The 13,513-nt window shown below is 41.5% G+C and overlaps 1 protein-coding gene across 2 annotated transcripts in view; it reads left to right on the forward strand.

The window, feature by feature from the left end:
- LOC132386035 (speckle-type POZ protein-like) overlaps positions 1–13,513 on the forward strand; it is a 199,416-nt gene that overhangs the window by 138,229 nt on the left and 47,674 nt on the right. For both annotated transcript variants that reach the window (XM_059958326.1, XM_059958327.1), the window contains exon 6: positions 5,234–5,411. In XM_059958326.1, coding sequence (XP_059814309.1) covers positions 5,234–5,411 — 178 coding nt within the window. The remainder of the gene's footprint in view (positions 1–5,233; positions 5,412–13,513) is intronic.

Consider the following 13,513-nt stretch of genomic DNA (forward strand, 5'->3'; position numbering starts at 1 on the left):
TTGTCATTCGCTTATGAGTCTGTCTTTGTTAGGTGTGGTTTTTCTTTGATTCTGTTTTGTTTCCTTGTATTTTCTCTGAATGAAAATGAATATAGTGGCATATATATACTTTGATAATAAACTGTGAAATTTGTCTTAAGAAGAATTAATAAGAGTGTATAAATCCTCAGGGCCTAATAGTCTTGTGGAAGACTAGTGCAGAATTTGTCAGGGCCCTGGCATAGGTAGTTAAAATGTCAGCCATAGGTGAGGTACTGGAGCACTTGGTGGTGAGAGTTTCTAAGGAGTTTTACATATCCTGTAACGGGTTAAAAAGGACCAGCAAAAATGGACACACCTGGAGTCTGAGTCCTCTGTTATCAACTGTATTTTATTAGTAACTACCTGAATAAAGTAATATAAAAGGTAAACAGATTAGGAAAGTATATGCATGTATAAGTGAGTAAATAAAGTTCCCAAACTTCTCCCAGCTCAGATGATTAGATGATGCAGTCTTATGGTGGTATGGTAAGTAGTCAGTTCAGTTCTAGAATTTGATTTGAGTAGAGTTGGAGAGAGAGTTGTTTTGTCTTCCCAGTGCTGATGCCAATGAATCATCCACGTCGTCCTCCTGCTCCGGAAACTTATCAAAGTCACTGATTTTTGACCACAAAAAAATGATGCTGTTTTCACATGGTACCGCTATCAACCCAGGCAAGGATTAAATACATTGATGGCATCCCTTTTGTCACCTCTTTCTCCACATGTGAGCAAAAACCCCACCTTTGTAGTGGGCACGCAAAGCTCAACCTGTGCCTTCCTTGGTGTCTGGCGTGTCTGATTACAAAGCCAACTGACCTTGTATATATTCCACAAGCACTGAACACTAGCTGTCCATCATACAGCTCCACCTTTCAGTTTCCAAGGCAACTCACAGACTTTCTGTTGCTCTCTCTCTGAGATAGCACACATGCTGTCTGCTCCCTCTCTCTCTTTTTAAAGGAACAGTTCACTTTGATTAATCTTTCAGACCTCATCACAGGCGGAGCTAAATATAAAGGAAGTATTGGAGGAGCATTATGTAGCAAGAGGCTTCTAAGGGACTATGGGCTTAATTTAAAAAATTAATTATTTATCATAAGCATTTGATCCTCAGTGCCTCATAATCAATTACAATAATCACCCAATCACTTCATCTCTTGCTAATCCACCATTCTCTTAGACTTTTTTCCAAGTACATAATAGTTGCTGAAAAGCATTATGACACTTCAGTCTTTGGAATATAGTGATAAATCTGAACTGAAAAGATCGTGATATTTCTGGGTCCAGTCCTTGTATTGTTTCCTTTCACTACGAGTGCTGTGTTTTTTTAGTATGGTTTCCATACTCTAATCCTTTGAACTATGGTATAGTGTTCAATTGAGAAAACTTCAAGATCTACCATTTCAAATGCTCTTGATTGCACTTCTCTGGTGCATGGCCCAGTAAGGATATTGCTGCCCCATTTTGTAATCCTACAGGCAGAGAGTCTGGTTTTGTGTGAGCTATGATAAAGTCATAACATTTCCCTTTAGTAATTGCAGCACTTAAGGTTGGACTTAAACAATAGGCAATTGACCATGGTCATTAATCCTTACTGAAAATGGCAGAAGCAGTACAAATGAAAAATAAGTATAGTCAATATAGCTTAGAGTATCTGAGCAATAAATTTATACAGCACCAGCCAATGTGTTTGTTCTGTGTAAAATATTTTTCAAATGAGGCAATGACCAGTTGAACAATTGGACAGAATACACTCTGATAAAACAAACTTGGCTTATTTAAAATCACCATGAGGACTTTTAGAAACAAAAGGAGAAAGAAAGAATAGATGATAATCTTCAAGTATACTGTGTCTACTTGGCTGAGTTGAATAAAGCATTGTTGGGGATTTTAGGATATTTTCTTGATTAAAATTGCATTTTGGGTAATAAATACAACCCTGAACACTTCTAATGAGAAATTTATTGAATTGAATTGACTTTATTACTTAGATCCTTCATATACATGAGGAGCTGAAATCTTTACATTATGTCTATGTGAAATCATAGTAACTTGTAATAAATAATATGTACAACAGGACAGTCAATGTAACATAGAAATACAATTATGTCAGCATGAATTAATCAGTCTGATGGCCTGGTGGAAGAAGCTGTCCCGGAGCCTGTTGGTCCTGGCTTTTATGCTGCGGTACTGTTTCCTAGATGGTAACAGCTGGAACAGTTTGTGGTTGGGGTGATTTGTGTTCCCAGTGATCCTTCAGGCCCTTTTTACCCACCTGTCCTTGTAACTGTCCTGACTTATGAAAAGTTCACAACTACAGATGTGCTGGGCTGTCCGCATCAGTCTCTACAGAATCCTGTGATTATGGGAGGTACAGTTCCCGTACCAGGCAGTGATGTAGCCAGTCAGGATGCTCTCAGTTGTACCCCTGTAGAAAGTTCTTAGGAATTGAATGCCCATACCAAACTTCCTCAAACATCTGTGGTGAAAGAGACACTGTTGTGCCTTTTTCATCACACAACTTGTGTACAGACCACATGAGTTCTTCGGTGATGTGGATGCTGAGGAATTTGAAACTGTTCACCCTCTCAACCTCAGATCCTTTGATGTCAAAAGGGGTTATCCTGTCTCCATTCTTCCTGTAGTCCTCCTGTTGTTTTTGTGACATTGGGGGAGAGGTTGGTTTTTTGATACCACTGGTCAGGGTGATGACCTCTTTTTTGTGGGCTGCCTCATTATTATTTGAGATTAGGCCAATTAGTGTAGTGTCATCAGCAAATGTAATTAGCAGATTAGAGCTATGGGTGGCGACACAGTCATGGTATAAGGGAGTAAAGGAGGGGTCTCAGTACGGAGCCCTGAGGGGCATCTGTGTTAAGAGTCAGAGGGGCAGAGGTGAGGGAGCCCAGTCTTACCACGGGAAAGATGAAGAACTGATCTTGTTACAAAATGACTTTGAGCTGAAGCTGATGTAAAAAAATGATATCATGCCTTTTGGTTGCAGAGTAAAATCTCTATACACTATCCTACACTAATGGAATATTTCAAGATGTTCTTTATTGCCTTTCCAACATATTTAGTGGTGCACAGTTTCAGCTGCACAACTTCCTTCAAAACAACAAACAGACTGCATAGTACTGAATGTGAAGATCTGAGGCTTATGAGTGACATATGACCTGATGTTGAGAAGCTAATTTCATTCCATCTATCTCACGGAAACGTGCAAAAAAAACCAAAGTAGTGAATTTTATTGTATTTGTTTATTTGGAGAAACAATGAAGAATTGGCCCTTCTGGCTCTTTAAGTTTCGCCACCAATAACTAATTTAATCCTAGCCTAATCATGGCACAATTTATGATGATAAGCTAAGCTACTAACCAGTATCTTTTGGACTGTGGGAAGAAACAGGAACACCCAGAGAAAATCCATGCATTGCATGGGGAGACACACAAACTGCTTGTGGAGGTTGCCAGGACTGAACACTGAATTCTGACACTCGGAGCTGTAATAACGTTGCAGAACTACTCCACTACTGTACCCTCCAAAATTGTTGATGTAATTGTTTAAATTGTAATTAATTAAATAAATCATTTTATTTGAAACTTTAAACAGATTTGAATAATTTTTGCAAACATTTGTCACTACTTTGTAGAATTTGTAGTTCCTAATTTCTTTCACTGCATCAGTTATCAAAATTTTTTATAAATATATGGTCTGGGAATCAGAGTGCAAGGGATGCTGTAAACCCAGAAAAAGTTTGGGAGCTATTGATTTGGATGATAATACATCAGAAAATTTGCAGGTTACACCAAGATCGCAGGCGCAGTGGATAATGAGGAAAGCTATCAAAGCTGACAACAGGTGTTGCAATCATTCTTAAATGCATAACAACATAATTTTCTGGTACATCTCCCTTGGCCAAGCAAGGTGCAAATGTCTCTGCCAGGCTACTAGCAATTTCTTTCCTTGTTTCTCACACTGTCCTTTGAAAACTTGAGCAGGATCTGGGATTAGCCACCTTTATGAATCTCAGGACTCCTATCGCACCTCTTTCAGGAATCACTGTTCTCGTCCTGGAATTTTCTAGCTTCCATGAACTTCGCTATGTTAAATAAGATTATGTTTTTATTTAAGACTGCACCCTTCTGCTGTGTCTCAACGTATAAATTCAGTTCATTCTCTAGATATCCTTTTGCTCTAATATACATACTGAATCTCTTTCATGTCCTTCTTTGCCCTCTTGATTTCTGAGTGAACTCCAACTGTGTTCCCATGAAAATGCAATGCAGATTTAAAACAGATATAAGGGGTTTTGAGAATCAAACTTCGCATATTCATTAATTTACATTTATATGTATATGTTTCAATGTTCATAGCCAGTAATTTATTTTTATGCAGATCATTCACTTAATATATTTAGAAGTCATTACTTCAACATTTAGAGATTGACAAATAACTATCATTGGTGTATATTTATGCATATTTAATTCCTATTAGGTAAAGAAGGGCAAAATAAAATTCTTTGTTCTAATTTTCCAAGAATTTTGTGTATTTTCTGCTCATTGTTCTGTTAAAATTGCATTACTTACTCATCTACTTTAATTGTGAATTATAACTATTCCAGGAACTACTATAGATAACTGAAAGGAAAATAGTAAAGGCAATGATGCTGCTACATTTCAGCTTTTAGCTGTGTTTTAAAAATCATAATGCTCTTTCAGTTTGTAAATTGCAGTTTCAGTCACTTTCAGAGTTCAATAAATTTTGCAGACTATCTGAACTTGGAGTTGTGGTCAATTAGTGATGTTTAATTTTATTGGTAAAGTGGCTTTCCAAGTAGATTATCAAGGTGTAAGACATTTAATATTGACTTTCCTTGTGACCTCTGTTATACATATGCATAAAAAGTCTTAACAAATGAGCTGGTGCTTCGGTGTCTGTGATGAATAAACTTTTTCAGGCTTCTAACCAGTTACAGGTATCAATTGTAACTGATGTTTCAATGACAAACTCCACCATCCTCATTGTTTGACATTGAAACCTCAGTTATAATCAATATCTGTACGCAATTAGAAGCCCAAAAAAGTTTTATTTCCATGTCATTATTTTAATAATGGTGATCTTGCATTTATTTGAAATAATGTTGACTGGAACATTAGGAATTAAATGCAATAATAGCGTACCACTGTTATGTATTTCTTTTGTACTGTAGGTTAGTGTGGTCCAGGATTCGGTGAATATCTCAGGCCAGAACACTATGAATATGGTGAAAGTTCCTGAATGTCGGTTAGCTGATGAGCTTGGAGGATTATGGGAAAACTCTAGGTTTACAGACTGTTGCCTTTGTGTAGCCGGCCAAGAATTCCAAGCACATAAAGCAATTCTAGCAGGTTTGGAGCATTATTATATTAATATAACTGTAACCAACATGTACATCTCATGAATGTATAGTTAATTTTAATACTGTCATACTTAAGGACAGATTTTTAGCTAATAATATTAAAGAGGGTACTGGAAGGTGAAAGTGGATTTTTGACTGCTGAAAAATAACACTGGAGAATCAATAATGGGGAACAAAGAAATAGAAGACGATCTCATTGAGTATTTTGCATAAGTCACTAGTAGTATGCCAGAAATTCAAAAGTATCAGGGGGAAGAGGTGAATGCTGACATTACTAAGGAGAGTGTGCTTGTGAAGCTGAAAGTGCTGTAGGTACATATTCACTTGGATCAGAAGGACCAGATCACAGTATTTTGAAAGCAGTAGCTGATGAGACTGCAGAATCATTAGTAGTGATCTTTCAAGAAATGTTAGATTCTGCAATGGTTCTTCAGGACTAGTTATTTTATTTGACTTATTTACAGATATCAGTCCACTCTTTAAGAAGGAAAGAGGCAAAGAACTGGAAATATAGACCAATTACTCTGGTAAGATGTTAGAGTCCATTATTAAATTTGAGGTTTCAGGATACTTGAGGCACATGATTAAATAGGCCAAAGTTAGCATGGTTTCCTTAAGATTTGTGTTTGACAAATCTCTTGGAGTTTGAGGAAATAACAAGCAGGATAGACTAAGGTGAGTCAGTGGATTTTGTTTACTTGGATTTTTGGAAGGATTTTTACAAAGTGCTGCCCATGAGGCAGCTAACTAATATAAGAATCCATGGTATTATAGGAAAGATAATACCATGGATAAATCAATGGCTGATTGGCAGGAGGCAAAAAATGGGAATAGACAGAACCCTTTTTTGGCTGGCTGCTCTTGACTAGTGGTGGTCCACAGGGGTTTGTGATAGGACCAAATATTTTCATGATATCTGTCACGAGACTGATGAAATTGTTGGATCAATGGCCAAATTTGAAGTTGATACAAAGAGAGGTGGTGGGGCAGGTAGTTTTGAAGAAGTGGAAAGGCTCAGAAGGACTTAGATTAGGAGAATGGATAATGAGGTCTCAGATGGAATAAAGTATCAGGAAAGAGTCATGTACTTTGGTAGAAGAAATAAACGGATAGATTTGTTTTCAAAATGGAGGCATAATTCAAAAATCTGAGGTGCCAAGGGACTTGGGTCCTTGTGCAGATTAATTTGTAAGTTGACTTGGAAGGCATATGCAATGTTAACGTTCATTTAGGTAGGGTTAGAATATAAAAACAAGAATGTAATAGTATTGTGAATAGTTTTAGGCCCCCTATTTATGAAAGCGTGTATGGCATTGGAGAGAGTCTAATGAGAATGATCCTGTTAATGTATAAAGTGCATTTGTAGGCTCTGGGCCTGTACTTGCTGAAGATTAGAAACCTGTATGAAAGCTGTTGGATATTGAAAGACCTTTTTAGAGTGGATGTGGAGATTATGTTTTCTATATTGAACCTATCTAGGACTGGAAGGCAGAACCTCAGTTTACGTGGATGTACCTTTAGAAATACTATGATAAGGAATTAAGTTAGTCGGAGGGTGGTGAATCTTTGGAATTCATTGTCACAGATGGCTATGGAGATCAAGTCACTAGGTATATTTAGAGCAGAGTTTGGTAGGTTTTTTGAAGGATGTCAAGGATTACATGGCGAAGGCAGGAGAATGGGATTGAGAGGGATAAAAAATCAGCCATGATGGCATGGTGAAGCAGACTTGATGGGCTGAATTGCCTGTCTTTTCAGGAAAAAGTCAAAATAGTGAATTCTTAATGATATCTTTTTGGAGCATTGATGAATATCTGAAGACATTGTTATTTTTTTGGCAAATTTTACTTCTGAATTTTGATTTTCATTCATGTTGTCTTGTGTTGGATTATAATGGTAGCAGTAAGTGGAACCTCAGCTTGACTATAAACTATTTTCGTGCAAATAAAGAACTTGTTGAATGTGTAAATATACAGTTGATTCCTTTTAATTGAGTCATTTCTTATTTAGGCCATTAGTTATGAAGGACAACTCTTAAATTTGAGTGGAGTTAATAGGACTTGATGTTTCAATCCCTATGATAAGTCAGTGTTGGCAGTGGCTTGGGGTGGTGACAGGGAGGGTAAATACATCATCGGGGTCATCAGGTGGACACCCTCTTTCTTTGGCGTTTCGTTGATAAGCTCACGATGTCTCCAGAGGGCTCAATGGTGTTACCTGGCGTCCCAGACACACCTCCCTCAGTTCCATACCCTCCTGTCTTCATCTTGAAGCCCAGTTGTTGTCTTTTAATCCAGATCCAATTACTACTTTCTCCTGCTGCATTTGACAAGGACTTGATTGCTTGTTGGAGGGAGACACCCCTCACCCCCACCTTCTTCAGTAGACTGCTCGTAGATGTAAGCCTAAATGCTCTGCATCGCAATTCTACAGGGAAAATCTTGGTCTTCCAGCTGTTCTGAGCAGCTTCAGTTGCCAGTTCAGGGTACTTGGTCTTTGTCCTTTCATAAACTTCTTCAACGCCATCTTCCCATGATACTGTCAATTCCACAACATAAGCCAGCTTGGCTGTTGAGAACCACAGGACATGTCTGGCCGGAGTATTGTAGCCGCAATGTCCGGGGGAGACACAAGCTTTTTCTCCAAGTCCATGTCCTTTTTCCAATCCCGAGCAACATGCAGAATGCTTATATCCTTTGATGTTACTTGGTGCTCCGGAGGTTGGCCTGCTGGTACAAATCGTTTAATGTGGATATTTCCTGCCGATGTTTGTGGGAGAGCATTTTCGGTGGTTTGCCTCTGTTCCAAGATTGATGCCAGCTGTCTGAGAACTTGGTAATGCTGTCAAGTATACCACCCCTGGCTGAGGCTCATGGTGCATCCTGTTAAAATGTGCCTTAGTGATCCAGGTGCTTGACAAAGAGAGCAAGTGGGGTCTTCTCCCCTCCACTGGCTCAGGTTCTGGGGTGTGGGTAGGAGGTCGTAAATGGTTCTGATGACAAAACTTAGCCGAGATCCCTCCAGCTCCCAGATGTCACGCCAACTGAGTTTCCTCTTTTCCAGGCTCTCCCAATTAGTCCATTGGCCCAGCTTGGCCATTGAAACGGCTCAGGCGTGTCGCTCTGCCTCCTCCTGTCCCCTCACCTCCTCCGCCACGAGCCGTCTCTTCTGCACTGATGTTGCTTTGTGCCATTGAGGAGTCTTTGGGACAAGCCCGAGACCGGCTCTCCCATGTTGGACTTGGCCAACCATATCCCTCAGGCGAAGAACAGACCTAGCACTCTGAACGGCCTCAGATGGGGTCCACTTCCTCCCCGTTGCCACACGGGGGGGGGGGGGCCGCTGTTCGAATAACAGTATCTTCAGATTCAGTGAGGGTAATGACCAACCTTGCTTTGGTGCATTTGTATTCTTCCACAAGACTTGTAATTGTTAATTCCAATTTGCCGTTCCCGTACGGTCCAACAGGACTTAAACATTGTTTAAGTCCAAGCCACTGTTTCACATGTGTGCTGATCACTCTTTCGAGCTTTTCCACCTTGTTGATGGGGATTTCATACACTGTTTAGAGGCCACATGAGTCTTGGGAGTATGCCGAACTGGAAGCACCACAGCTTGAATTTTCCTGGCAGCCAGGTCTTGTTGATGTGAGCTATGTACGTGATGGTATCCTTTTTGAGTTGTTTAAACTGCTCGGTGTCCTTAAGCTTAGCATCATACCATCGGCCCAGGCTCTTCACTGGCATTTCTGACTCAGCTGGGACAGGTGTTCTGTCAATATGAAATCTTTGATCTGTGACTTGACCTTTGACAATAGAGATGCTTCTGCACTTGCTGGGCTTGATCTTCATCCTCGTCTGTGTGATGTTTTGATGAAGCTTTTGCAGAAGTCTCTTGGTGCAGGGGACAGTTGTTGTCAGTATTGTTATATTGTTCATATAGGCTCGTATCGTTGGTAACCTTTGACCAAACTGTAGCCGTTTTCCTCCCACAACCTATTTTGAAGCTCTGATAATGAGCTCCATTGCCATAGTGAAGGCCAATGGGGAGATGGTGCACCCCGCCATGACGCCTACTTCCAGTGGTTGCCAAGCTGAGGTGAAGTCTGATGTTGTGAGACAAACTTGCAGATCCTGGAAGTAGTGTTTGACCAGATTTGTTATTGTTGCAGGCACCTGAAAGAATTCAAAAGCAGTCCACAGCACAAAATTAGGAACTGATCCATAGGCGTTGGCCAGGTCGAGGAACAAGACATGCAGATCCTTTCCTTCTTTCTTAGCTGTCTGGATTTGATGCCACATGACGCTGGTATGTTCACGGCATCCCGAGAAGCCTGCTAAGCCAGCCTTTTGGATTGATGTGTCAATGAAATGGTTTTGTTTCAGATATTTTGTAAGTCTTTGCACCAACACGCTGAAAAAGACCTTGCCTTCTATCTTCAGAAGGTTTATTTGGCAAAATTGTTGGATGGTGGATGAATTCTTTTATTTTTGGATCAGAACATCCCCCGTTCTTTTCCAGGCTTTTTGGATTACTTGCTTTTCCCACAGAACCCTCATATTTATCCAGAGAAATTTCAAAATAGCTGGGCGTTTTTGTACACACAATATGGAGCACCGTTAGGGCCTGGCACAGATACCGATCTTGTCTTCTTCTCTGCCTTTCACCTCACTCAGCTTTGGAGGACTGATGTTAAATTGATATTGTGAAGGTAAGAATGGTGGAATGTTAGCTGGGACGAGTATTGGTTCATCTTTTAGCTCATCAGTGTAGATTGTTCTGAGATGCCTTTCAATCTCTTCTTTTGATATTTTAAAGGGTCCACTTTTCTCTTTTGTGAAAATGCCTTTCACATATTTAAAGGGGTCTTTGTAGAAGTCATTTGCTTAAACTCTCTGCTTTATGCAACTTCAGGAGCCTCTGTTTAAGGACCTCTTGAAGGAGGTTGATGCTCTTCCTTTCTTCTGCTGTTGCTTTTCTCCGCAACTTCCTCAGGCCTCTTCTTTCTTTAACAAGTCATTGGATTTCCTGGAGACGACAGGATTTGGGGGGAGGAGGCTTATCTTCCCTGCTGACCTGTTCCTTCACTCCAAATTTCTCCTTTCCAGTCGCCCATCTTCTCCAACTTCTTTTCTGCTGATCCCTTGATGCCACTTAAGATCTGGCTCACATCTGCATTGATGGTTTCCCACTCCTTGCTGTTAGACTTTGGTCATTTCACCAACGGCTTATGTCCTTGCATGTTCTCCACTTTATGATGTGCCTGGCTGTGTCTTGGACTGCTGCTTGTGCCTGAAACTTCTTCCACATCCCGTAGGGTGCTGATACTCTGCGGACTGTGGGTTTCTTCCTGCCGCTGAGTTTTATCCGACTGATTTGACCTTACTCGTAACAGAATCTGGTCAATGCGGGGCCCTGGGTTGGGGATTTTCAATCATTTCTTCAATCCTTGTTGAATTTTAAGATCATGAATTGATGTTACTTTAGTCCAGCCACATGGTCTGAAGAACATGTCCAGCTGCTGGTTTCTCAAGAGTATTGCCACTTTCTTGATTCATTGTTGTGTCCATGCCAAGGTTCATTACCGGGAGGTCAGTCAGAGAGCTCCCGCTCTCGCAGGCTCTGGGGGTATAAAGAACAAAATTAATCAAAATATTTGGGATTCCCTTTGTTTATTTGGGACTTTACACTTCCTAATTTCAACTGCCAAGGGAGTTTCCTGCCATCAGTTTGATAGCAATGTACATTTCACTTCAGGTCAACAACAGGTAGGCACTTGAGAAGCTGCACAACCTTATTAACAGGCATGAAACAGAGAACCCGGCTGCATTTTATTTCATTGTGGGAGGTTACAATCAAGCCACCTTGAAGAAGTCTGAACATCTACCAGCAACATATCACTTATGGAACAGAACAGCCAAAACACTTCACCACTGTTGTATTATCATCATTAACACTGTCAAGTCAATCTAGAGTTTCTGGGAAGTACTGGGACCTACAGGCAAAAGAAAATGAAATTTAAAAGTAATAGCGAGAATCCACTGATAGACCGAATGAAACTCACTGCCTGAGTGCTGCTTTTGCCCGGAACATTGGGGGGACCCCGCAGCATCACAGCGGCAGTCCGGGAGCAGCGTTGGAATCTGTGGTAAGATGCTGAACTTTAAATAACTTGAGAGACTGTTTCATGGAAAAGAGCACTGCTGTCACTGCGTTTGGGTTAGCGCTAGCTTCATCACGGGGATCATCTCGCTCAGGCACTTATGGGAAATGGGTATGGGTGGAGTGTACACTGCTCTGGGTGACATTAAAAAGATGTACAATTTGGTTTGGTTGGAAGACCAGGAAGAGCACCTGCATAGATTCCTCTGGTGAGACTCCGAGGACGAGGACGAGCTGGGGGAAGATTCAATCACAAGAGTGACCATCGGAGACAAACCAACAGGGTGCATTGCGCCGCTAGCAACGCGCAAAACTGCTAACCTCCCTCCTTTCACCCACCTCAAAGAGGAGCAGCAGGTGCTCCAACATGACAGCTACGTTGATGACATTCTCACATCCCACAACAACCTTGACCAGCTGAAATCCATCACAGTAAATGTGGAGCAGATCCTGAAGGCCGGAGGTTTTGAGCTCAAGCCCTGAATCTTTTCTGGGAAAGTGGGAGGAAAGAGTGCAATGACAAGCTGGAGAAGTCCAAGGCAGGAACCATGGTCTTGCCAAACCAAATGTGCGATGATGACAACAAGGCGCTTGACCTGGGCTACATAGTAAAAGAGGACAAGCTCCATTTCATGATTGCAATAAATTTCTCGAAGAGAAAGAAAAATATGAGATTTGGCCAAGACCTTCTACAAGAGCAGATCAGAAACCAGACGCCAAACCCCCTGACACGAAGAGAACTGCTCAGCCAAGTATCAGGATTGTATGACCCAGTTGGCCTGGTAACTCCTGCTAAGCAGAAGGGAACTATTCTGGTACGAAGGGCGTTCCAAGAGGGAAAGGGCAAAAGGAGTCCAGTCAAAGACACATGGGACATAGCACTCTCAGATGGCCTCAGGGAGGATGCAATTAAGCTCTTTGAGGAGTACGTTCAACTTGGCAAGGTAAAGTTCACCAGAGCACTGATTCCACCCCCCCCCCCCCCCCCACCAAGTTTCACTGAGGAACCCTGGGCAAGCTCGTTCTCTGACTGAAGCGAGTGCGCCTATGGAGCAGTGATGTACTTAAGGTGGAACTGGATCAGAGCTCAATCTTCAGGCTAAAGCCAAATTAACTCCATTGGATCATAAAGGTGATGCTGTCAAAGCAGAGATGTGTGGAGCAGTGTTTGGCTCATGCCTGAGAAAGTACTTTGAGCTGCATAGCCAAATCCAAGTTGGGAGGTGATACCATTTTGTTGATAGCCAAACGGTGCAATACAGCGTGAAAGCTATGTCTATTAAACATTGTTTGCAAATAGGATCGGAGAGATTCAAAACAGCACAGGGATCCAGGACTTGTAGTGGATACCTGGTCCACAAAATATTGCTTATGTAATCGCCAGAGGAGCCAGCCCTCAAGACCTGGATGAAGAGTCAGAGTGGCAAAATGGGTCAAAGTTCTTGAGTTTGCCAGTGAATGAGTGGGCAATAAAATCAGCCAAAGAACTAGCAGCCACTGCCAGGGAATGCATCAATAAGTTGCAAAAGAAGGCATTTGGTGCTGCTTCGACAAGGGCCAAGGCCAGGAAACAAGAACCAGCACAAAAACAGAACCAGGTCAAAACAGAACAACGGAGATCGTCTGCAGCGTCAGCCATTCGAAGTCTTGTGGACATCAAGCAGTTCAGTGTGTTCTAACTCGACTCGTCAGAACAGTTGCCTGGGTCTGGAGAGCAGCAAAAAAGTTCATTGGACAAAATCGAGCTGTGGACAGTCCAAAGTGGGAGGTAGTTTCTGTGGCAGGAGTCATCTCAGGGAACGGGAAGGTGCTCTAAGAAACATTTTTCTAGCAGCACAAGAAGGTGTAACCTTCCCAAGCACCACTACAGACAGGCTGGTAGTCTACAAAGACCAAGACTCTGGGCTGTTGGTTTGTGGTGGCCGAGTG

The sequence above is a fragment of the Hypanus sabinus genome, assembly GCF_030144855.1.
Source record: "Hypanus sabinus isolate sHypSab1 chromosome Y unlocalized genomic scaffold, sHypSab1.hap1 SUPER_Y_unloc_8, whole genome shotgun sequence".
NCBI classification, from domain to species: Eukaryota; Metazoa; Chordata; class Chondrichthyes; order Myliobatiformes; family Dasyatidae; genus Hypanus; species Hypanus sabinus.